This window comes from Hippopotamus amphibius, chromosome 5, assembly GCF_030028045.1.
Source record: "Hippopotamus amphibius kiboko isolate mHipAmp2 chromosome 5, mHipAmp2.hap2, whole genome shotgun sequence".
Taxonomy (NCBI): domain Eukaryota; kingdom Metazoa; phylum Chordata; class Mammalia; order Artiodactyla; family Hippopotamidae; genus Hippopotamus; species Hippopotamus amphibius.
The window spans coordinates 13,447,627-13,471,378 of NC_080190.1; the positions used below are offsets into that span (position 1 = coordinate 13,447,627).

General features: G+C 45.3%; 2 protein-coding genes and 1 long non-coding RNA gene across 3 annotated transcripts in view; 2 read left to right on the plus strand and 1 right to left on the minus strand.

Moving 5' to 3' along the window:
* The window catches only part of EIF3A (eukaryotic translation initiation factor 3 subunit A), a 32,961-nt gene extending 21,928 nt beyond the window's left edge, over window positions 1-11,033 (plus strand). The window contains exons 17-22 of the mRNA XM_057734684.1: window positions 490-674; window positions 3,767-3,855; window positions 4,403-5,088; window positions 7,816-8,047; window positions 8,752-8,933; window positions 9,800-11,033. Of these exons, the coding sequence (XP_057590667.1) occupies window positions 490-674; window positions 3,767-3,855; window positions 4,403-5,088; window positions 7,816-8,047; window positions 8,752-8,933; window positions 9,800-10,029 (1,604 nt within the window). The 3' untranslated portion in view covers window positions 10,030-11,033. The remainder of the gene's footprint in view (window positions 1-489; window positions 675-3,766; window positions 3,856-4,402; window positions 5,089-7,815; window positions 8,048-8,751; window positions 8,934-9,799) is intronic.
* Window positions 11,034-13,789: 2,756 nt separating this feature from the next.
* NANOS1 (nanos C2HC-type zinc finger 1) lies at window positions 13,790-15,576 on the minus strand. Its single transcript, XM_057736579.1, has one exon. The coding sequence runs from the start codon at window positions 15,482-15,484 to the stop codon at window positions 14,603-14,605; it is 882 nt and encodes a 293-aa protein (XP_057592562.1). The 5' UTR covers window positions 15,485-15,576; the 3' UTR covers window positions 13,790-14,602.
* A 470-nt stretch (window positions 15,577-16,046) lies between these two features.
* On the plus strand, window positions 16,047-18,860 carry LOC130854010 (uncharacterized). Its single transcript, XR_009053943.1, has 3 exons — window positions 16,047-16,345; window positions 18,095-18,249; window positions 18,790-18,860. It is a non-coding gene; the product is annotated as an uncharacterized LOC130854010 (long non-coding RNA).
* Window positions 18,861-23,752: the final 4,892 nt, after the last annotated feature.

Genomic DNA, 23,752 nt, shown 5'->3' on the forward strand with positions numbered 1-23,752 from the left:
GAACCAAGATGATTGGCTTCTTCAACTAACTAGTTCTCAGGTTCTGACAACCCGACTTTTAGTTTTCTGCAGTTTGTTATCTGTGAGAGTGTTATGTCCTCTGCCAGCTTATTTCCACATTTTTGGTGTTCTTTTAAAAATTCTCCCTTTTTATTTTTTATCATTTTTGTTTTTTTACTGTAGTCTGTATACTATTTACATTTATTGAGCAACACGTGCAAGTCTCTCAGATGATCCTTTATCTGGCATCTCAGATGCTCAAGGGATGGAAAGGAATTCTAGTATCTTTAGTTGTGTTGAGCGGCATAATACTTGTTTTCTTGATTGTTTTGTGATATTCAAGTTTAGCTGATTATAAACTATTTTAAAATTCTTAAAAAGAATTTCCTTCTACATTATGCTGCCTCTTTAATACCAGAAAAGTAGACCTAGTGCTAGGGGAAACGTGCAGGTAGGAGGCACACTTTATATAACCTGATACTTGTTCAGAACGAGAAGAGAGAGAGCGTGCTGAACGGGCGAAACGTGAGGAGGAGCTTCGAGAATATCAGGAGCGGGTCAAGAAATTAGAAGAAGTTGAAAGGAAAAAACGTCAAAGGGAGTTGGAAATTGAAGAAAGGGAACGTCGTAGAGAGGAGGAGAGAAGACTTGGTGATGATTCACTTTCTAGAAAGGTAAGTATAGACATCACTCTTTTTACGTGATGTGTGTTTATCAGCTAGGTCTCTTGCATGACGCATGTGTCAATGCACATGTCATTGTCTGAAATCACATTATTTACATTTCTTTTTAAGTCTGATATTGCTTTGTCTTCCCAAAGACAGAACCTTCCTAGGAAGGATGAGCAGGGGATTAGACTTGTTTTAGCAAAGTTGGGATTTTATAATAGGCTTCAGTTTAGAATAATTATCAGTAAGAACTAATCCCATCAAACTAAGTACTTGACAAAAAGTAACACGGTCTGTGGAAGAGGGACTGTTTTGGTTCCTTGAAAGGAATTGCTGTGAATTAGGATGATGCAAGGGTACTCAGAGGTGAATCTGGGGGACTAGCAGTATTCAGTATCCCTTTAGGAGCTTGTTAGAAATGCAGAATCTCAGGCCCAGTGCCAAATCTTCTGAATCAGAATCTGCATTTTAACAAGATTGCCAGGTGGTCCAAATGCTGGTCTAAATGTTTATTTTTAATATGCACTCATGTCCAAAACTGTGACCTGTATTTCTCACTTTATCTTGTGTAAAGAGGGTATCTCTGTTACCCTGTCCTGGTGGTGGCCTTGTTACCTTCTTAACCACATTGTTTTGAACCCCTCCCTCTGCTTTCTGTCCCTGTGCTCCTGCCTGCATTCAGATTGTTTCTTTTGGCTGTGTGACTTACTGGTCTTACTATTTTCCCTGATGTAATCTTCCCCAGCTTCAGACCTTCCTCTGTACTGTGGCCTGATTGGTTTTTAATAATGCGTAATTGATTATTATCCCTGCTCTTGGTTTCAAACCTTCCTTTGAGTGGTACTCATTGCTTAGAGCCAAAGGTAAAAAATGTGCCCTAGCAGTCAAGGCCTTTTCACGGTTACCGCTTTTCTCATTGGCTTCATGTCACCATTTTCTTCTTAGTCACCTGTGCTCTAGCTGTTCTGAACTAGTTTTATGCTTTATTGTGTGTCTGTGACATCTGGCTGCGTGCTCTTTGTTTTTCTTGTGATGTGGCCATGCTGCCCTTTATTTTTAAAATTTATTATTTATTTATTTATTTTTGGCTGTGTCGTGTCTTTGTTGCTGCTCATGGGCTTTCTCTAGTTGCGGTACATGGGCTTCTCATTGCGGTGGCCCCTCTGGTTGTGGAGCACGGGCTGTAGGTGTGTGGGCTTCAGTGGTTGCAATGCACGGGCTTAGTTGCTCCGAGGCATGTGGGGTCTTCCTGCACCAGGGATCGAACACGTGTCGCCTGTATTGGCAGGTGGATTCTTAACCACTGTACCATCAGGGACGTCCCCCACGCTGCCCTTTAAATAAAGTACTGCTTATTTTTTAAGGTTAGAGGTAAATAGCTGGAGGCATCTGTGCCACACCTGTATCAAATGCTTAGCTGTGTTGGGGGACCTGCTGCTAGTTACTTATGTAGCCTTTAATTTGTTTTGTAATATATAGATTTTTAGTTTTGTTACTCTTGTTGCTAATTTGTGTATTATGAGTATTTTTCTGTTGGGCACAATGTTGTGTGTGTGTGTGTGTGTGTGTGTGTGTAATCGGAGTTACTGTGTTTCACTTGCTATATCCTGTTAATTTACTTCATCTTCTGAGGTAGATGAGGTAAATCACCCATGGTTATGGGATTGTAATTTTTTTTCTTTTCATTAGTTTTTGCGATTCTATGTTCATCCTTTTGTTGTTTCTGTTTTGTGGGCACCCCCTACCCTTTCAGTTGGAGAGTCTTTAGTTTTATCTATTCATGTTTAACATGGTAACTAGTGTATGCAGCTTTATTCATGGCATTTGATTTGGTGTTTTTTTATTTGCTTCCATGTCCCTGCCACCTCTTCCTTTCTTTAAACCAAACTTCAGAAGTTTTCTCAGCTCATTTGTTGTGCTTCTCTCTATTCTTTTAGTGATTACCATACATTCTTTTCAAAGTCTGAACTTTCAGTCTGTTAATTTTGAGAACTCTTTCCTCTCCAGAACAAAACAAAAATTTGAGCAGACCTTTATTTAAGTTGTATTGCCTCCAGTGCATTAAAACAATGTTACCTCTCTATTTAGAAATCACTTAACAGTTTTTTAAAATTAATTAATATATTGGCTGTGTATGGGCTTTCTCTAGTTGCGGCGAGTGGGGGCTACTCTTTGTTGCAGTGCGTGGGCTTCTCATTGCTGTGGCTTCTCTTGTTGCGAAGCATGGGCTCTAGGCACGTGGGCTTCAGTAGTTGTGGCACGTGGGCTCAGAAATCGTGGCTCACAGACTCTAGAGTGCAGGCTCAGTAGTTGTGGCACACGGGCTTAGTTGCTCCACGGCATATGGGATCTTCCCGGACCAGCAATCAAATCCGTGTCCCCTGCATTGCCAGGCAGATTCGTAATCACTAACCACTGCACCACCAGGGTAGTCCCCATTTAATACTTTTTACAACATTACTGGCAACAAGATTTAATTTAAAATATGTTTACACTGTATGTCACCTTTTCCCTTTTGCAGATAAGTTTTTTTGTTTTGTGTGTTGTGTATTTTATCAAATATTTTTCTGTATGTCTCAAAAGAGGTTTTGTTTTTCTCTCAGAGTTGAATAATGAATGGTTCATTGGTTTGGCCAGTTCATAATCATCCTCCTTTAGAAGTTTAGAGACCTGTGCTCACTGTCCTAGTACAATAGTGGGAGGAGGGGTCTTGATAATACTCTTGATCTTGTTACTTTTGTAGATACTCTGCTTTATTCCTTGGAAGCTCTGAGAATGGGAGTTTTAAAATTTCATCAAGACTGTGTTTAGGTGTCTAAGCATACGGTGGTCTGTTATTCGTCCATTTTGGCATGTGCACCTTATCAATCAGGATTCAGTTTATCTAGAGCAGATTGAATTTCCTTAACTTAGGGAATTTTTTTTTTCCTTTTTTCTTCTGGCCTTTCACAGTCCTATTTCTTTATCTCTTTTAATGTTTCACTTACTCTTTTCATCTCTTTATCCTTTTGTAACTGGTTCTTTGAGATCCTTGTTCAGTTTATATGTTGATCAATAGTGTTGCTAATGTAGTGTCTCATTAACTTTGCTTAATGTAGGACTCTCGTTGGGGGGATAGAGATTCAGAAGGCACGTGGAGAAAGGGACCTGAAATAGATACTGAGTGGAGAAGAGGCCCACCAGAGAAGTAAGTAGAGTTAAGGAAAACAGTACCAAGTAATCATAGGTCCTGTTAATATCTTATTAGTGTTTTTCTAATTTGGTTTATTTTGTAAGGGTGGGGAGAAGGGAGTCATGAAGAATTGTATGCGTGTCTTACTGAAATGTTTGCTGCAGTGCTCCTGTAATTACTGACTATTATGAATATCTTGGGAAATACATTCTTCATTTTTTTTTTTTTTAATTGTCCAAAGTAACAGTATTGAGGTTAGAGTAGAGTGAACAGGTTCATAACATATTTTTTGTTTTGAAAACTTGTAGTAATAGATTTAGAAATTGCCAAGGCATTCCACATAAAGTGCAGATACCTTTTATAGGCAGTTGTTTGCTTATTGGTTTATTTGTTGATGTAAGATTTTGGGTTTTGTGTTTTTTTACTAGAACATACCCTTTAGGACTAGGATTAATGGATTTAGACTGAAGTGATTTTTAGAAGTGAGTAACATCATTCCCAAAAGGACCATGTGCTTTTAAGAAAATTTACTCTTAAAGGTGTTTGGCTTGTTACTCTGTAGGGAGTGGAGACGTGGTGAAGGGCGGGATGAAGAGAGGCCTCATAGACGAGACGAAGATCGACCAAGGCGTTTGGGGGATGATGAAGAGAGAGAGCCCTCTCTCAGACCAGATGACGATCGGGGTCCCCGGCGTGGCATGGATGACGATAGAGGCCCAAGACGCGGTCCTGATGAGGATCGGTTCTCTCGCCGAGGGGCGGACGATGACCGGCCTTCCTGGCGTGTTGCAGATGACGACAGGCCTCCCAGACGAATTGGCGATGAAGACAGGGGTAGCTGGCGTCACATGGATGATGACAGACCACCTAGACGAGGACTGGATGAGGACAGAGGAAGCTGGCGAACAGCTGATGAAGACAGAGGACCCAGGCGTGGGATAGATGAGGACCGGGGGCCGCGCCGAGGAGGCGTGGATGATGAGCGGTCGTCCTGGAGGAATGCTGATGACGATCGTCCCAGGCGGGGCGTGGATGAGGACCGGGGTCCCAGGCGGGGGCTGGATGAGGACCGGGGACCCTGGCGGAGTGCCGATGAAGACAGGTTTTCCAGGCGCGGTGCAGAGGATGACAGGGGGCCCTGGAGAAACATGGATGATGATCGGACCTCGAGACGGGCTGATGACGATCGGGTTCCCAGAAGGAGTGATGACTCAAGACCTGGTCCCTGGAGACCATTTGTCAAACCAGGTAAAATTCTGGTATTCAAGAAATCAGATTGGATGCTTTATAGAATCTGCTTGATGTGTTTACAGATACAACGTGAAATTTTACACCAGCTAATCTTCACTGTTGTGTAGAGGATAGCAGGTTATTTCAAACAAGGAACTTGAATCTCAAATGACAAATTACATTTTGATTGTTAAGTAAGAAGTATTATTTTCAGTGGAAAAAAAGTGAAATTCTAACAGATTTGTGACAGATTGGGTTATATTACTACTAATTTTAGGTAAACTGGTCTTTTATCTTTCTTTGAATATTTCTGCAGGGACTTATGTCAAAAGCTTGCCTCTGAGATCTCTCACACCACAATGAATAACTTCACCCCCTTTTCTGCTTTAGTGATATATGTGCTTTGTTTTCCTTCTTCCTTGTTGACTGCTGCTTTGAGGACTCTTGCTTCTGTGCCCGTCCCTAAGTGTCAGTGTTAGGTTCTGTCCTGGACTAGCCTCCTCATAAATAATGGAAAACAAAATATGCTTACTAAACATTTGTCTATACTGTTGCCAATCATGGGATTATGTTCATGAGAGGAGCCCATTTCCTTACTTTCTCAGTCTTGGGCCTGCTCATCCTTTCATACTTTTTATTATTCTTGAGTAATGTGTGCAAGTGTGTGACTCCTGTTACCATCTTTTCCAGGTGACTTTCCCCCTTAACCTTCAGACCTGTTTCCAACTTTGTATAGCACCTGTAAATGTCACTAACACTTCAAACTCAACCCATCCAAACGGAAGCCCCCCCTTCAACACACACATGCACACACTGTCCATCTAATTGTGTAAGATGGGAGTTACCCCTTGCTCTGCTCTTTTCATCTGTTTTCTTTTTTATATATATAAATTTTATTTATTTATTTATTTATTGGCTGCATTGGGTTTTCGTTGCTGCACAGGGGCTTTCTCTAGTTACTGAGAGCTGGGGCTGCTTTTCGTTGTGGTGCGTGGGCTCATTGTAGTGGCTTCTCTTGTTGCAGAGCACGGGCTCTAGGTATGTGGCTTCAATAGTTGCTGCACATGGGCTCAATAGTTATGGCTCACGGGCTCTAGAGCACAGGCTCAATAGTTGTGGCGCACAGGCTTAGTTGCTCCGTGGCATGTGGAATCTTCCCAGAGCAGAGCTTGAACCCGTGTCCCCTGCATTGGCAGGTGGATTCTTAACCACTGCGCCACCTAGGAAGTCTCATCAGTTTTCTTGTATCTTTTCAGTAACCATCATAATTTGTTCTAAATGCAAATTTGTTCTGAATGCAAATTGAGCAGCTTCCTGCCCTTTACCCTTAGTAGTTTTTGTTACATACTTGTGTTTCTTCTCACTTCATTCCACTGTGAAGCTTTGTGACTTTGGGTAAGCCACCCAGCTTTTCTGTGCCTTGTGTAAAATGGGGATCACAGTATAGTAGATTCTCATTAATTCGTGATAATTATGTTTTATAAAGTCAGTGAATACTGAACCATTGCTCCTAAGGGTTAGGACTGCCCTTTGGTCAGTCTCTCAACCAACTAACACGTAACCTTGTTTTATTTTTCTCTTTAAAGATAACTTTCTTTAATGTGTATTATTGATTCATTAGCATTGTACCCACGGCCAACAGCACTGTAACTCATTCTTGAAAGAAGCTTATCCAACATATGTATTTTCTACCTAAGGCATATCCATTGCCTTCTTGTACTTGGGAATGCTGGGGTAGGGGTGGTGGCACACTTAAAAACTGTGAAATCAACAAAAAGCACAAAAATGTGAAAATGTGGCATTAACTAGATCTCCAAAAGGCTACTTGTTTACACTAGGAGAGCTGCAGCAAGAAGACAGTATTTCCTTGTTTGACCTCAGCTGAGAACAGGCCTGTCAGGCGACTGAAATATTTCGCCAGTCTGTCTGCGAGCAACTTGTAAAAGTGCTAGAGTATTAATTTTGGAATTATAGATTTTAGCAAGTAGCAAATTAGCAAGTAGGAAATAATCTGCTTAGCTTAGAGCTGTGGATAGGATTGAATGAGCTAATCCAGGCAGAGGGTTTCGAGTAGTTCTGTGGCACAACAGTTAACATAAATGTTAGTGACAGTAATAATTGTTAGCCTTGCAGCTGTAATATATTTTCATTGAAATCTCTGCTTGCCTTGATTTCTTTTTTTGTGTGCATGTGCACGCCTGTGTGTACATGCACATAGATTTGGACATCCCTTGGCTAAGTGTGAGACATTGAACAGGGCCAAAGGATTTATCCTTATTTCATGACTTTATGGGTGGTAAATGGTGAGGGGCAGGAATGTGAAAGGAAAGAGTCTTTTTAGTTAGAAAGGTTTTGAAAACGTTGCAGGATATAAATGAACTAGTAATTGGAGCTCTGTCTCTTAGAAATCTAGATCCTACTCCTCACCCTTTGAGTTTTCTGCTTAAATGAGTTGTCTTTACCATCAGAACAGATTTTTATACTTGAAGTCTCTGCATATGAAACATTTAACCCAGGCTATAAAAGTTCCTATATGTTATATGTTAGAAAAACAATAATAGGTAGTCATAAATAGGAGTTGGTGGTTCCTTGAAATGAGATAAATGAATTTAATTTTTTTTTTTTAATGAGGTTAGAGTGTCTAGCATTTGTAATGGTGGTGGATTAATATCAGCATTAAGATTCGTGGTTGCTAATCTGTCTCTTGAGTGGAATATTTTTTCTTCTTCTTCTTTAAAAACATAGGTGGATGGAGAGAGAAAGAAAAAGCCAGAGAAGAGAGTTGGGGTCCACCTCGAGAATCGAGACCATCAGAAGACCGTGAATGGGACAGGGAAAAAGAGAGAGACCGAGATAACCAAGATCGTGACGAGAACGACAGGGACTCAGAGAGAGAAAGAGACAGAGATAGGGACAGAGAGAGGGAGAGGGACAGAGAGAGAGATGGGGATCGAGAGGACCGCTTCAGACGGCCAAGGTTTGATATTCTACTTAACTGTCTATGGTGCTACAGTTAGGATTCTTTTAATGCTATCCTGTGCATCCCCAGCTATTTTTGAAAAATGGTGCTCATCCCCTTCATCCCCCTCAGTTTATCTAGTAGAATCATAGCGTAGATTTAAAAAAATTTAGAGGTCGTCTAGTTGAACCAGTTCCCTCTTTACAAAGTGAGGACATGGAGGCTGCAACTGTGTGGCTGGCTGTAAGCCGTGTGGCCCTGTGGCAGTGGAACCAGTCCAGGCCCTCACTGTCCATTGCTTTTCCCTTGTGGTTGAGGTCAGTTTATTGCCTTTAAATTATTAAAAGCCTCTTTACTTTCATTAGTAGTTAGAGTTCTAGCTTGCTTCCTGTGGTCAACGTGGCTTTGTACTAATCTAGACCAGCACAGTTAGTACAGTTCCCTGCAAGACTGAAAATGTCCTGTATGTATAGTGTTCATATGGTAACCAGCAGTCACCTTTGGCCGTTGAGCATTTTGAATGGTTAATGACTACTATGTTGGATGGTGCAGAGCCAGATGCTCTCATTTGACCTCCATACCTGAGGCATCAGTTTGAGGTCAAGTCACGAGTTTAAACTTTATTCCTGTTGTTATTTGCTAACTTGGATATGCTATATTCACGTACAGTTACCTGTGTAGTCTAATGACGGAACTTAAGGTGTCATTTTGAATGGCTACAGGGATGAGGGTGGCTGGAGAAGAGGACCAGCGGAGGAATCTTCAAGCTGGAGAGATGCAAGTCGTCGTGACGATAGGGATCGGGATGACCGCCGTCGTGAGAGAGATGATCGCCGTGACCTAAGAGAAAGACGGGATGACAGAGACCGCAGAGGACCCCCTCTCAGATCAGAGCGAGAGGAAGGTAGAGATGTTCTTTCTGTATGACCACTGGAGAGCTGTAACTGATGGGGAAATTTGGGGTTTTACTGCCTCTGAAATTTGTATGAACACCAAAAATAAGATGGACAGGTAGATCTTTTGTCCCATTTAGAATTCATGGTCCTCACAGACTTACTCACTGGCTGCTTTGCGAAGTTTTAGCTCGTCTTTAAATTCAAAGTATAGTCGTAGACTACTTAAATGGTATAGTAAGCATTTAATACGTATAGCAATACGTGTATTGATTTCTTAAAAAGGTTTATTTTATGTAAAGAAGAAAAAAAGTAAGGTCCTGGTAGATAAGCACAGAGTGTAAAACATTCTTTCTCTAGAATTGTGACAATGGAAACTTTAGTAAAAAAATAGTTTATTTAAAATGACTGTAGCATTTAAGTGGTTGCCTCACAAGCTTTTACTGTTTGGTTTGTACTTGTATCAGATTGTACTTCTTTGATAGCCATAATGAAATATATATTCTTTCATTTATTTGCTGTTAAATCTTCTTCAACAGGAGCCAAAAATCCTTTAAAAAATTTTTATTGAGCCAGATTTTTCACCTTATTCTAAATTAAAAAAAAAATTAGGACACTTCCAGGCCAATTTTCTTCTTGCCTGCAAGCTTGTATTTCTAAGTCTGTATATTGTTTTAAAGGTTTTTCAGAAATTGTACCAATGATTAAAGTGTATTTAGCTTTTACTGTCCTTTTTTTAAAAATGACAGTTCTCTATCATTATCTTCAGTATAGGATTTCTGAGTAATTTGAGGCATTCCTTTTGCTTCCGTTGTGTTTAGTCTGAGCTAACAGAATACAGTACAAATTTATTCTCTCTTTTTCTTTTAATTAAAAGTAAGTTCTTGGAGACGTGCTGATGACAGGAAAGATGACCGGGCAGAAGAGCGGGATGCCCCTCGTCGTGTTCCTCCTGCAGCTCTTTCGAGAGATCGAGAAAGAGATCGAGACCGAGAAAGAGAGGGTGAAAAAGAGAAGACCTCATGGAGAGCTGAGAAAGATAGGGAATCTCTTCGTCGTACTAAAAATGAGACTGATGAAGATGGATGGACCACAGTACGACGTTAAGTCTCAAGATAATGGATTCAAACTCTTGTCTTTACATAGGTTTGATCACATTCAAGGAATTATTATACTTGTGCTTCAACCAGTCTAAATTGGATTCTTTAATGTCTCACCATAATACAAAAAGCATGAACTTGTATTAATCCTGTATGAATAGGTTGATCATGCACCGTATCCACAGAAGGTTGGAAAACCATGCCACTTTTTGGAATTTAAAGTGTTGCATTATTTCATCAATCATTTGTTTACAAAAAAGAAAAACTAAAAAATAAATTTAAAATGGGAATTCTTCAGGTATTGAATAACATCTGTATCTTGGTATAGAACTGATCTTTTTTCTTTTGATTTCAAAATATCTGATATTAATTTGGGATGAAGTAAGGTTCTGTTACGAAAAATGTATTTGAAGGCTCTAAAGCAGGGAGCTGAAACAATTCTCACACCATTAGCGACTGAGACATACCTCTAGGTATTTTGAGGTATTTACTATTTACTAAATTTAGAAAGATTTTAGGTTTACTATAAGCGCAGTAAACATTACACACACCAGATACAGTGGGATTTTCAGTAGCTTTTACTTGAGAGAAGGTGAGTATAAACCAATTTGCAGTCATTATTGTAATGACGAGAATACTGCTAAAGTGTGAATCCAGAACAGATACAGCTTTTAAATTTTAAAGTATTTGGTAAACTGTTGCTGAGTTTTTTCTGTTGCCAATAGCAAACTGCTTTTCCATTTATGGAGAATTCATGCCTTTGAAGCATTTTAAATATGACAATATTTATAAATGTGTGGTTTGGAGGAATTGTTTAAATTCTTTTTCCTAATTTCCTTTCTCTTCGGGATAGATTCTTTCAACAAGTAATTTGTAGTAATGACTGTGTTGACTTCAATTCTGGAGTGTAGTAGCTATGTTAAAGGTTAACTATTCGGTCTTATTGAAGCCAACACAGAACTTGCTGCTGTGTTTTTTCTTCAATGATAAATAAAATACTTACAGAATTTGTTTTAGTGTTGATTTGTGTTAGAGTCAAAGTGTTTTGTATATAATGCTGAGCTTGCATATTCAGTTGAGTTTATTTCACTTGAGTTTTTACCAGTGCTGTTGTCTAGTATCAAAGAAAATAACCTAACGGAAAGCAAATGTGGCTAGGAGGTTTCCACTAAAATGTCCTCTTTTACTTGCTGAACCCCTTATTTTCCTTGTAAAGCTGTCCTCTCTGTGAGTATGGGTGTGTGTGTGTACATAAATCTTGGGTTTTTCCATGAAATTTGAAAGTCATAACTGATTTCACAGAATGTTAGTTACAAATTTATAGTGGCTCTAGGCACTTATATTCTTTCTGGTGCTGAGTAGTGGTGAGAATTCCTGTTGGTACAGCTATAAGGCCAGAAGAGGGAGTATTGATGCTATTTTTAAACTTAATCAGATGCAGCCTTTCCTTTTTGATGTTAGCAATGATAGAAGCCACTTTAGAAAACATTTTTCTTAATATCTGGGTTTCAAACAAGTGAAAGTCTTAAAAGGTCCTCTTTTGTGAGGAGAGAGCCTTTTCTTTTGTAACAAGCAAAAGGACTTGGGGCAGTAACCTGCTCTGTCTTAAGTTACTAGAACAGGACTGTACTGGGGCCATCACAGGCCCCAACAGACAATTCATTTATGCTGATTTGTTCAGATGAGTTACAGATGCATGTCTGATGGTTAGGTTTCCAGGTTAGTCTGCAAACCGCCCTTCCTGCCCAGACCCTTTTCCAGACGTACTGTTCTCCCAAGTTCTTTGTCCTCTGTATTGGAATCGGAGCCCAGGATAAGGGCAGAGAGCCTGCAGCTGCTTGCTGTGCTGCTCTTAGGTTTCTACTCTCAAGGCCTCACAACCTTACTCCCTCCCCCAGTGTTTATTCTCACAGGTGTCAAAGGAAAGCTGAATGACCAACCTACTCACTGGTGTCTTCCATGTTTCCAGTGGCTTCTGCATTTTTAGATGGGGATATCATTACTATCTATATAGATGGATCTAAGGGCAGAGACAGTGGCCCAAAAAGTCTCCACATCCCAGTAGTTATCCATAGTGGCTACCAGGAAGAGGTTGACACCTATTATGGTGTGGCATGATTTGGCTGTAGACTGGTCTATGATTTTGTAAGTCTAATTGAAAAATACAGGAAATCAATGGAAGAAATGTTGATGTTGTAGCTAAGACTAGATTAGAAAATTAGGACTAACACTGAAACTTTTCTTTCAAGTACATGTGTATTTGTGTTATAATTTTAAAATATAAAGCAGTCTGTGCCTGCACAGTTGGTAAAGCTGTTTTGAGGAGTCCATACATCATTTTTTTTTTTTTGCCAGATACGCAGTCTGTTTTTATGAAAACAAGTAATTTTGTCACACTATTGTGTATACTTTTTAGACTTCAAAAAATTGGGTGTCTTTTAACCTAAATTTAGCTTTTCAAGTGTTTAAAACACGTTTCAGATTGAGAGCTGCTTTTAAATGTTAGTGTGGTTAGTAAACTTTTCATAAGAGATCTCTAGAAAGCTACTGACCTTCTCTGTTCATGCTTTAAAATACTGGGAGTTAAAGTTAGCTGGAAAACAGGCAAATTTGGGGGAGGGGGGTGATACGGTAAGTCACCTGCTTATTACTTCTGGTCTGGAGAATGCACCCATCTGTTAATAGTGACTCTTGAAAAGGTACAATTAGAGCAGTGACAGGAGGTAACAGGAATTCATGCTGACCTGAAAACTACAGAAAGCAAGTCTAACTTAAACTGGTATGTTTTCTAGCAAAACTGAAGAGGATAGGTTAATTACATGGTTTTATTAAGCTACTTGAGTTTGGGCCCAGTCAGATCTGAAGTTCTCTGATTTGGGGCTAGACTAGCAGGAGTGGATTTTTTCCCTGACCAAGAAATGGTCTTTCTGCCGCTACAATTCTCTGCACGTGTGTGCGCCACCCCCCCCCCCCCCCCCACGCACCTTCCTTTGACCAAAAAGGCTCATAGCTATCCCAGTGTTACTACATTAGCTTCTTAGACTTTTCAAAGGATGCTCAAATCAAGCAAATTTACTGTGGAGGAAGTTGTTTAATATGAAAGTTTAATTGTTAATAACCTAGCTAAGCTCTCCTCGAACCTCTATAGACTAAATCTCTTGCTGGTCTTTTCAGATAGTGATTTTGTACATTTCAGATGACTTCATCTTATTTCCATTTTTGCCTTCTGTCTGTCCTGATGGCAGATATGGTGTGGTACTCACTATGGGGGGATTTGAAAATGAGGGCGGGAGGTTAAAGTAGGAGCCAAGCATCTTTGCTAAGGATTAATCTCATTTATGGATAACTGGTAGGATTCCAGAAAGAGAAGGGTCGTCTTCCTGTGAGAATGGGAACATAAGAGAGGCTGATGTTCCTTGTCTGTCGTGTCTGTGTACACCCCCACCCCCAATTAGTTCTTTTAATTAGTGCTTATACTGGTTTGAGGACTGCCTGTGATGCCTGAAGCCGACATAGCCCAGCCTGGGACCTCCCTGAACACAGGTTATTACATTAACCTTCCAGAGCTCAAAGGATTCCATCTTACATTTAGTTTGAGAGGCAACAGCTGGAATGAGCTTTCCACTATTTAGGAACCCTGAAATTGACCAATTCAGAGTGAATACTGCTCCCTTTTGGTCTTAAAGATGACAAATGTTTATGAATAACTGGAATGGGGGTGGGGGCACAGACAAAAGGCCAAGTACCAGAGTTGAAGGCAAGATTAATGAATTCATATACTGTATAAATACACAAGTTTTTTTTAAACAGCACCATTTTCAAGTGTATACACTATGATTGTAACTTGGCACGAATTTTAGAGATGGAAAACGCTAGTTGCTTTTTCAGTAATAAGATCTGGTACATAAAAGGATAAGGAGCTGTATTCTACCTGCTACATATAGATTGTACATTTTTTTACACCTCCAGCTAGGACAGAGACAAGCCACGAGGAGGGAACATCCACCCAAACTAATACTGGAAAGTTTACTAAGCCTTCACTTGATGCTACCAGGCAGGGGCTTGCTTAGCCTGGAATTGTTATAATGGATTAAGGACAACAGAAATATTATTTCAAATAAAAGTCATTTTGCTGACATTCCATAAAATCGCCAGTTTTAAGTTCAGTTGAGGCTTTTAAAAAAATATTCTAGACCTAGTAAAGTGCCTCCACTCATAAAATTAAACATCCAAGATTAGACAGACAATTTCATACTGATGCGCATCTAAAATAGGTCGACGTATAAATAAACAGCGCCTCTTAAGTTGCCACATTTCAGTTAGTGGAATACCCAGCCTTCACCGTCCGAATGAGCACAAACTAGTAAATCAAGATTTTAGCGTCTAGTCTCAACGGCTGTTCGACAGGAAAGTACTCAGTACCGTCGGCTTCCTTTGGAGAAAACCAAGACGACGTGCCAAGTTGCGCCAACTGCTGAGCTCCAAGCTCCCCAGCAGCGATACGGTGCGCAGGTCAAATACGAGGGCAGGCGGCGACCCCGGTGGCGTCAGGTGGCAGCAGCCGACCGGAGTCCCGGCGCTCAGCGCAGCTTCTTCCCGGGCAGGCCGTCCCTGGCGCTGCGCGGCGGCGGGCGGGCGGCAGGCGGCGGCGGCACTTTGGAGAGCGGGCAGTACTTGATGGTGTGCGCGTTGTCGCCGCTGGCGCCGCACAGGGGGCACGTGTAGCGGCGCAGCACAGGGCACAGCACTCGCCCGTCGGGTCCCTTCAGGATGTGGGTGGTGTAGAGCGCCACCGCCTCCTTGTTGTTCCGGCAAAACACGCACACCTGCAGCTCGGGTCTGAGCAGCCGCGCGGCGGCCGCCCCGGAGGCCGCGTGCAGCCTGGGCTCGGCCGTCCACGCCGGGGCCCGCTCCTCGCGCGGCGCCACTTCGGCGGTGGCGGCGGCGGCGGGCGCGCAGCCCAGCAGCACGGCGGCGGCGCGCCCGGCGAACGGGCTCAGCTCGGCGAAACGCTCCTCCAGCAGCCCGGCCTCGGCGGGGTCCGCGCACAGCTCCAGCGCGCGCAGCTCCAGCGCGCCCCCCAGGTAGCGGCCCCGGGATCCCGGCTCGTCGCTGTCGTCGTCGTCGTCCTCGTCGTAGTCGGGCGGCCCCAGCGCGGGCCCCAGCGCCCCGGGCCCGGCCCCCGCGTGGGGGGAGCAGCACGACGAGGAGGAAGAGGAGGGCGGGGAGCCGTCGCCGCCGCCGCCGCCGCCGTCCCCGCCGCGGGCGCAGCCGAAGCGCGGCTCGCCGTCCACCGCCTTGGTGATGAGCGTGGCGAGCCCCAGGTAGTCGTTCCACGAGCTGAAGGGCTGCGGGTGCGCCGGGCCCTGGGCGCTCACGTAGCGAGCGCTGGGCACGAGCGCCATGGGCGAGGGGACGCGGCCGCGGCGGGGCGAGCGGGGCGCCCAGGGGAAAGCCTCCATGGGCGGGCCGCGGGCCGCGTGCGCCGCCTCCCCGCCGCCGGCGCGGGCCGGACGGAAGGGACACGCCAAGCCTGCCCGCCGGCCTGCCTCGGGGTGGGGCCGCCTCGCCGCCTTTTATCGGGCCCCGTTCCTCCCCGCCCCCCGGCCTCGCCGCCTCGGCCCTGCCCCCTGCGCTCCCCCGCCCCGGCCACCTCGCCCGTGCCCCGGACTGAGGCGGAGCGGAGGCGGACGCGCGGGGGGCGGGCGGGCAGCGAGCGCACTCCGCTCCAGCCCGCGCGGCTCCCGCGCCCCACGCGCTGCGCCAGCCTCGCCAGCTGCGGGGAGCCTTTCATTCTGGGAGGGGGCGGGCGAGGCGCCTCCTCGGGCCGCTGCGCTAATTGGCTGCCGACCAGAGCCCCCTGCGCCACGGGCGCCGCTCCGGACGCTGATTGGTGAGTCCGGGGGAGGGGGCGTGCCCTACCGCGCAGCTGGGAGGGGAGGGGCAAGTAGGGGAGAGGAGCACGGGAGGGGCGGCTGCTGGGGCCCGCCCTCGCCTGAGCTCTGTTCCCTGGGTTTGGAACAGGTGACCAGGCCTGGATCGCCCTCGGCCTGGGGGTGAGACCCACCTCCCAGCCTTTAGTGCCCTGAGCCAGCCTTCTGCCTTCTGAGAAACCCCATTCTCTCCTCTCTCTTTCTCCTCAGCAGCGGCAAGAAAAGATGTGGGGAGGCAAGAATTGGCGCGATCTAAGGATGCAGTTTTTAAGTCAGAGTCGCCCAGCAATCAAGTAACTTCCGTCTGCACAGCGTTTTGGAGAGCTTTCAACTGGGTGAAATCCTCGCACAAACCTCAGAGAGGTTCAGAGAGGTTTTGGTTGTTGCCTAGTAAGTAGTGGAAGGACACGGGACTTTCCCACAGCACGCGGCACCTCCCAACAGGTGTTCCCAGACTAGGTGGCCATTAGCTGGTGACAGGTTGGGACGACGGCTGGGCCAGATAACCTCCCGGCCTTAGGACAGTCATTTGTGTGTGTGTGTGTGTGTGTGTGTGTGTAGCTCCTCACTCCCCACCCCCCTTTCCCCGGGGTTGGGGGGCTGTATTGAAATCTGAGGCGTATGTGCAATTTGAATAACAAAGCATATTCAGCGTCACAACTTAATAGTTTGAAATGAATAAAATATTCTTGTAAATACATTGGAAAATAAATCAGAAGACTTTTGATTAGGAGGCTGCGAGGTGGTCATGCGCTTCCCAGGAGAAGGGGCAATACATTTTTAAAAAAAATGGAAAGTAGGAAAGGTATGAGCTACCGGGAGAGTTCTTGTAGGGTACTGTGGGGCAGGCAAAATGCCTCATCTGATGGCTGAACTGGGGTGGGGCAGGGTTTTCCTTCCCCTCTCTGGAGAGCTGTGGCTATTGAAACAAGGTCTGGGAGCCTGGTGTTTGAGGCTGTGCTTGTGGGTCTGGCTGTGCCCAGCAGGTTTAGAATGGCCCAGGAGGGGATGCCTAGAACCTAGTTGCTGGCACACATTAACATTAGAATGAATGTGTGAATCAGAATGTTAGCTGTACAAGGGATCTTTGGGATCCCTTCCATCTGATCCTACTTTACAGATGAAGAAAATGAGACCCAGAGGAGAGAAGGGCTTCTTCTTCTTCTTTTTTTTAAATAAATTTATTTATTTATTTATTGACTGTGTTGGGTCTTTGTTGCTACACATGGGCTTTCTCTAGTGAGCTGGGGCTACTCTTCGTTGTGGTGTGCGAGCTCCTCATTGCTGTGGCTTCTCTTGTTGCAGAGCATGGACTCTAGATGCGTGGGCTTCAGTGGTTGCAGCACATGGGTTCAAAGGCTGTAAAGCGCAGGCTCAGTAGTTGTGGTGCACGGGCTTAGTTGCTCCGTGGCATGTGGGATCTTCCTGGAGCAGGGATTGAACCCGTGTCCCCTGCACTGGCAGGCAGATTCTTAACCACTGCACCACCTAGGAAGCCCAAGAAGGGCTTCTTTAAGGTCACATGGTGAATCTGTCACAGCCAGAACTAGGACTCGGGCCTCTTCATGACTGGTGTGGTGGCCTTCCCACTATACCATGGGTCCCGAAGGCATTTCAGACTTTGAGTCTGTGCACGCATCAGCAGAAATCAAGTGTAGCACCCAGGGGAAACTGGGAGAAGACAAGTGAGCTGGGGCCTTGTGCCTTTGGCATGGCCCCCCGCCCTCAGGAGCAATCCAGGGGCCATGCAGCAGGCGTGGGGAAGGCCTTGAGGCAGTAACGTAATTGCCTGTTCTGGCCACCTGTCTGCATGCGAGGTTGAAGATACGTTTTTCAGTCTCTTCCTCACCTCCTACTCCCTAACAGTTAAGTCCCCAAACCAGGCAGTGATATTCTGCACTTGCCAACCCAGTTCCTTTTCCAAGTTTGTGTTGGCACTCGAGTTAAAAAGCTATTCCTTTATTTTCTCCCGTCTCCCACCAAAAATAAACAAAAGGGCCCGGATGGCGTGGGGCTCCTGCAGAAGCGTGACGGGTTTGCTGACTCTGAACTCTGAGCTCTTACCACGAGAACGCTGGCCCCCAGAGTGGTATGAAAAGTATTATTCTGTAAGTGGAAAATTCCACTCTGTTCTTGCAGCCCTGCAGCCTGCATACTTTCAACGTATGCAGGCTTTTCAAGCTCTGAAGACTCGGAGCTGCCATTCAGAGAAAAACTTCTGCAAGGAAAGTTTAAAGCCGCCAGTTGCTGGGTCCAGTCCCCCTTGGTCAGGCCAAAGAGAGGATGGCACATAGGTGAGGCCTTCTTTCCTCCCTCACATGATTTTTTAGCCCTTGTGTTTTTGTGAGGGAGACTAAACACTTTTAAGTGAACATGAATGGAAACAAATGCCCTGATTCAGAGCTGTAGCCTGGGTGGGTGTTTTGTGATTGTGAGATAGATGCCCTGGAAAGAAGTGAAAGGATACTCATGTGTCCTGGCGGCCTGGCTCCATGCTCTTTCCCCAGGCTGCTCACCTTGTCTGCTTTGGCTTTGCCCACAGTAGGTGTTTTACCCTGAAAGAATGTCTGGACGTGGAGGCCAAGCGCATGAAGCCTTTTTTTTTTTTTTTCTTTTTTTTTTTGGGCAGGGGCCTCAGTACCCTGTCAGTGACTACAGAAAGACTGGAGTGGGTGCCTGATCCAGACCTAGACTAAATCAGCAGTTACTTTTGTCATCAAGCAGAGGCCTCAGATCAGCCCTCCAGCTCTCTTTGAGGCAGTGGAAGTAACTTCTGAGATGTTCTTAGTACCTCTGATGGATGAAGTCTGACTGCCTTTGTGTTCTCTTTGCAGAAGTCTGGAATGAAACAGACAGAAAGAGCCAGAGTGTGAAAGTTTCTTCAAGAGATACCTTCAGATTGATGGAGGGAGGAAGACAGATCAGGACGAGCCTCATCTCAGAGGTTAGACAGTGTTGCTCAGTTTCTTCTGGAACAAGGGCTGCGTGGCACAAGTTGGGCAGGGCAGGGGTGGGTAGTGGGAAGGAATGCTTGGGCTCTGCGTTGCCGCCTCTCCACGTGGCCCGCCAGCCCCCATCCTGAGCCATTTCCTTTGCTGGCAGCAGGACTGAACCGTGAGAGGCAACACACAGACCTCAGACGTCTTGAGGCTCTTCAGAAACATGAGGTCAGCCCTAGGGAATGAGGCAGCTTGGCGGGTGTCCAGGCAGCTACAGAGTTGCTGTTTGTCAGGCTCTGGGTTCCCGTCGACCCGCCTGCCAGGCTCTTGCGAGGGGCAGGAAGTGCTTTGGCTCCCCCCTGCCCTGGGGCCTGAGGCGGGTGAGGTGCGCTTGGGCATGTCAGGGGCTCACTTCTGTAACGGTGTTGACATTCTCCGTGTCATGCCTCTGGCCAAGCTCAGAGTGTCCTGGGGACGGGGCTCTTGCCCTTTGGGGCATAGCGGCGGCTCTAGATGGTTGAGAAGCCCCGCCGTGGAGTGGCGGGAGCTTGCTGGGCCGGCAGCTGGGTTTTTATCTTGGTCCTTCTGCAAAGTTGCCTGTGGCCTTGGACGAGGGACTTTACCAGTCTGGGCTCCAGCCCCTTCCTCGATCAGTGAGGGGGCTCATCATGTAAAGTGATGGCCAGTTTCTCCTTCTTGCTTTCTTACTTTTGTACGGGAATAGTCTGTCCGTTGGCCTATGGGGATGAGCTGTGATACGTCTAAGTTAGCAGAAACAGCCCATTTCCCCTGATTTTACTAGGAGAGGACTGGTCTCTGAAACATAAGGGGATGTCTGTTAGCGCGGCTCTGGGAGGGAGTTTGCTCTCTTCTTTAAAAAGAAAAAACAAACAAACAAACCAGGAACCTTACCTTCTTCCCATCACTGGCAGGTGGTGAATCTGAGGCAGCCCAGAGGTGACAAGTCTAAGTCTTAGGGGCAAAAAGCTAGCACACGGGTGATGGCTGCCTGGGAAAGTTTTATATATATATATATAAAAATATAAATATATATATATAAATAAAGCCTCGGTGACATTTCTGTCGAGTCTTATGGCTTGCTACACAAAGTAATTAAACATCTTTACTGTTTCAGTCACTGCAAGTCAGGTATTTTACTTGCAGCTGAACTCACCCTAATTGAGATGTCTAATATGAAAAAAATGCATTTGGCCACTCTGTCAAAAAGCTGGGATACAACATCCTGGCCAGATGGAGGTGACAGCCATGTCAGAGTTGTGTGTGTGTATGAACGGGGGCAGGAAGGACATCCAGAGACCTGAGAACAGGGGCTTTGTGGTGGCTCTTCTCTTACCCACCCTGCCTTGCACTGAAGTCTCCCAGCTGATGTTAGTAATGATAACACCACAATCAGCAGACCAGGTGCTTTACAGTATCGTCTCTGTACCCCCTGCACAACTGCTGCGCGAGGCTGTGAGTGTCCTCGTGTTATCCACGGGGGCAGCTGCAGAACTCACATTTAACCTGTGTCCCTCTCCAAAGCTGGGCTGTGCTTCCTTGGATGCACCTGGTTGCCCTCTGGCCATGAATCTTCTGGGGCTCACCTGGGGGAGGCCAGTTAGGAACACAGGCAGCGGGGGCAGAAGGAGGTGGCACGAGGAGCTGCCTGGGGCCGGACTGGGCCCATCCAGCGTGTCAGAGATGGTTCCCAAACAAAACCAATTCCATTCAAAAGCACTGTGGGTTTTTCTACTTATCCAGTAATGGGTACTTCGATACAACGTGTAATCCTTTCTCTTTGTAACACACCCTCCTGCCTTCCAGCTTTGTTAAAAGCAAACCAGCAAAAAGCTGGTTTGCTTTTAGAAATCCATATTGCCCCAATTTTGTTTAAAGCAAGGTATGCCTGGAAGCTGACAGCCTGAAGGGCAGATGTCCCTGGGCTGATGGTGGTGATAATAATAGCAAAACCAGCAACTCACACGTCCAGAGCCACTACAGGCACCAGCATGAGCTCATGGGATTGTGTGTGTGTGTGTGTGTGTGTGTGTGTGTGTGTGTGTTTGTCCGCTCCACACGGGTTTCCTGACCAGGGATCAAACCCATGCCCCCTGCACTGGGAGTGCAGAGTCTTTACCACTGGACAGCTAGGGAAGTCCCAAGCTCATAGTTTCTTAAATCCTTCCGCAGACCTACAGAGAAAAGAAAATGAGGTTTGGGGAGGCTCAAAACGTGTACCCAGCATCTCCCAATAGGTAGTGGGTGGGCCTTCTCCAAGGCCTATGCTAGGAGCTACCATACTTCCTCCACCATCACCTGGCCTGTGGACATTCAGTTAGAATTCACTACTTCCTGTCTCCCTACCTCCTCACCTTGTTTCTGACTGGGACTGTCAGCCTTCTCTTGTTCGTTGTCAACCCCTGCTGTCTGCAAGGGGAGAAGAGTAAAAGCTGGGACCCCTAGTGGAGGGGTTAGACGTAAAATGGTAAGCTGTGAGGTCAAGGTTGTTCTTCAGGGGGCCTGAGGGCTGGGATGAGGGAAGATGAGGTCAGTGAAGGGGATGAGACCAGACTGCCTAGCAGGGCTGCTGTGTATGGTTCTACAGGTTGTGCACTATGCAAGGGCTTCCCATCTAACGGGGTGCCTTGTACTTCATAGACGTGATAATACATGTATTAGTGAGTCTCTGATAGTTTTCTGGCAAATTGAGAGTAAAGTGTCTTTTTCTAACGGAATCACTGTATTATGACAGTATTCTGACAGATGGAAAAAGATGTCTTGTGGAAGAAATACCTTTTCCTTGCCCAAAGCTTTGACCTTGGCCAGAAGTGTGAAATGCTAAGATTCTTGAAAGCAGGCCTTCAGCTTGCCATTAGCTACGTGCCCGTGAGGCTTTCAGTAAAGCTTCAGGTGAAAGTGTCTTTCTAATTGAGCTGATCAAGTGGGTGCTGGGCACTGTTCTGCCCTAGTAGTTACTGGTGGACCAGGGGTTCCATAGGGATTAACATTTTTAAGATTGCTCAAGTCATTTTAGACATCTTCTCTCAGTCTTACCTGAATCACGCTTACCATTTTCTGGTTGTCCCGAGTTCCCTAGGGTTTCTCGTGCCCTGACAAAGCCTGTCCAAGATGGTGAGTTGGCAGTTGTGCCTGTCTTGGGGCTTCTATGACTTAGGGACCAGAAGGCAGGGTGGTGGTCCAGGCTGGTACGGATTGAGTAGCCTTAAGCAAGTCATTACCCTTCTCTGGGCCTCAGTTTTCTCTCATTTAAAATAATTAGGTGGCCCGTGATTTCTTGGCCCTTTCCAGCTCTCAGGTTTATCTGTTCACCATCAAGGCCTTGGGCTGAGTGTGAATAAGGTGGACGTAATTCTGAGCTCATAGAGCTTATACTCTGATGGGGGTGGAGAGACAAGCAAACAGATGGTGATACTTTGGAGGGAGGCATATTCGTTTCTTATTGCTGCTGTAACAAATTATCACCAACATAGTGGCTTGAGAACAGTACAAACTTATTTTCTTACTGTTCTGGAGGTCAGAAGTCTGAAATGTGCCTCACTGGGCTGAAATCTGCAGGGCTGCATTCCTTTCTGGAAGCTCGGGGAGAGACTCTGTTTCCATGCCTCTTCCGGTCCCTTGAGGCTGCCTGCATTCCTTTGGCTGTGGCTCCCTTCCTTCTTCAAAGTCAGCAACAGCAGATTAAGTCCCTCCCATGCTGCCATCTCTCTGATTTTTTCTTCTGCCTCTCTCTTCCACTTCTTAGGACCCTTGTAATGACATTGGGCCTTCCCAGATAATCCAGGATAATCTCCCTATTTTAACGCGATCTAATTAGCGATCCTAATTCCACCTGGAACCTTAATTCCTCTTTGCCATGGAAAGTAACATAGTCCTCAGGATCTGGGGGTTAGGATGTGGCATCTTTTGGGGCCGTTTTTCTGCCTCCTGCAGGAAGAGTACAGAGGTCCGTGGGACCCCTGGGCAAGGGGCATCCAACCAACACACAGGGGACCCATGTGTCACGGGTCCCAAGACCTTCGCATATCCAGAGGTCAGCTAGGCTGGTGAATTGAGGTTTCCTTTGCCAGGCAGGACCTGACACATACAGGGGAGTCTATGGGGCGAGGAAGCCCTACGCAGTATATGTGTGTGTGCATGTGTGTGTCCCTCAGGCGGATGGAAAGTAATTGCCAAGAGTCTGAGTTGCAAGAAGGGATGGTGAGCAAAGGAAGTAGTGTCTGTGTGGGGTACTCTAAAACAAAATAGTAATAATGATGATGGCGATGATGTTATTTAGTTTGTGGTTAAAACAAATGAATAGCCAAAAAAATACGAAGCAACAAGCATGTGTACATCATGGGGGAGTGACTGGAGTAAAATGCTCTAAAATCCTTGTGCTGTTCAGGAGGAGGGTAAACATACTGACTCTAAAAACTTTAACTTATGGAAAACTTCAAGCATTACCAAAGCAAAGGTCATAGTGGAAAGAATCCTAACCCACTTTTCCCTTAATACATGATGGCTCTTACTTCATCTGTCCCCACACATCTATTTTTCACTCGAGCTCCCACACTGTGGATCATTTTGAAGTCATGAACATTGATATTAATTTTGATAGGTTAAGTATGTATGTTAAAATATGTAGGGCACCACTTGTAAAAGAAGGAAAATAGAGGGTACAGCTTCCAATATAGTAGATGTAAAGAAGTGGAGTGAAGAAAAAATAAATATTACTAAAGAAAACATGACCGAGGGAAAAGTCATGAAAATGGTAGAAGTTAGAAGTACACAATAAGATGGTTGCAATAAACCCAAATTTAAGGTTACTTATAATAAATGTAAGTGACTGAAGACTTCT

What these genes read in the sequence shown, in the direction of transcription:
- NANOS1 (XM_057736579.1), bottom strand. Translation starts at nt 15,484, where the DNA reads ATGGAGGCTTTCCCCTGGGCGCCCCGCTCGCCCCGCCGCGGCCGCGTC.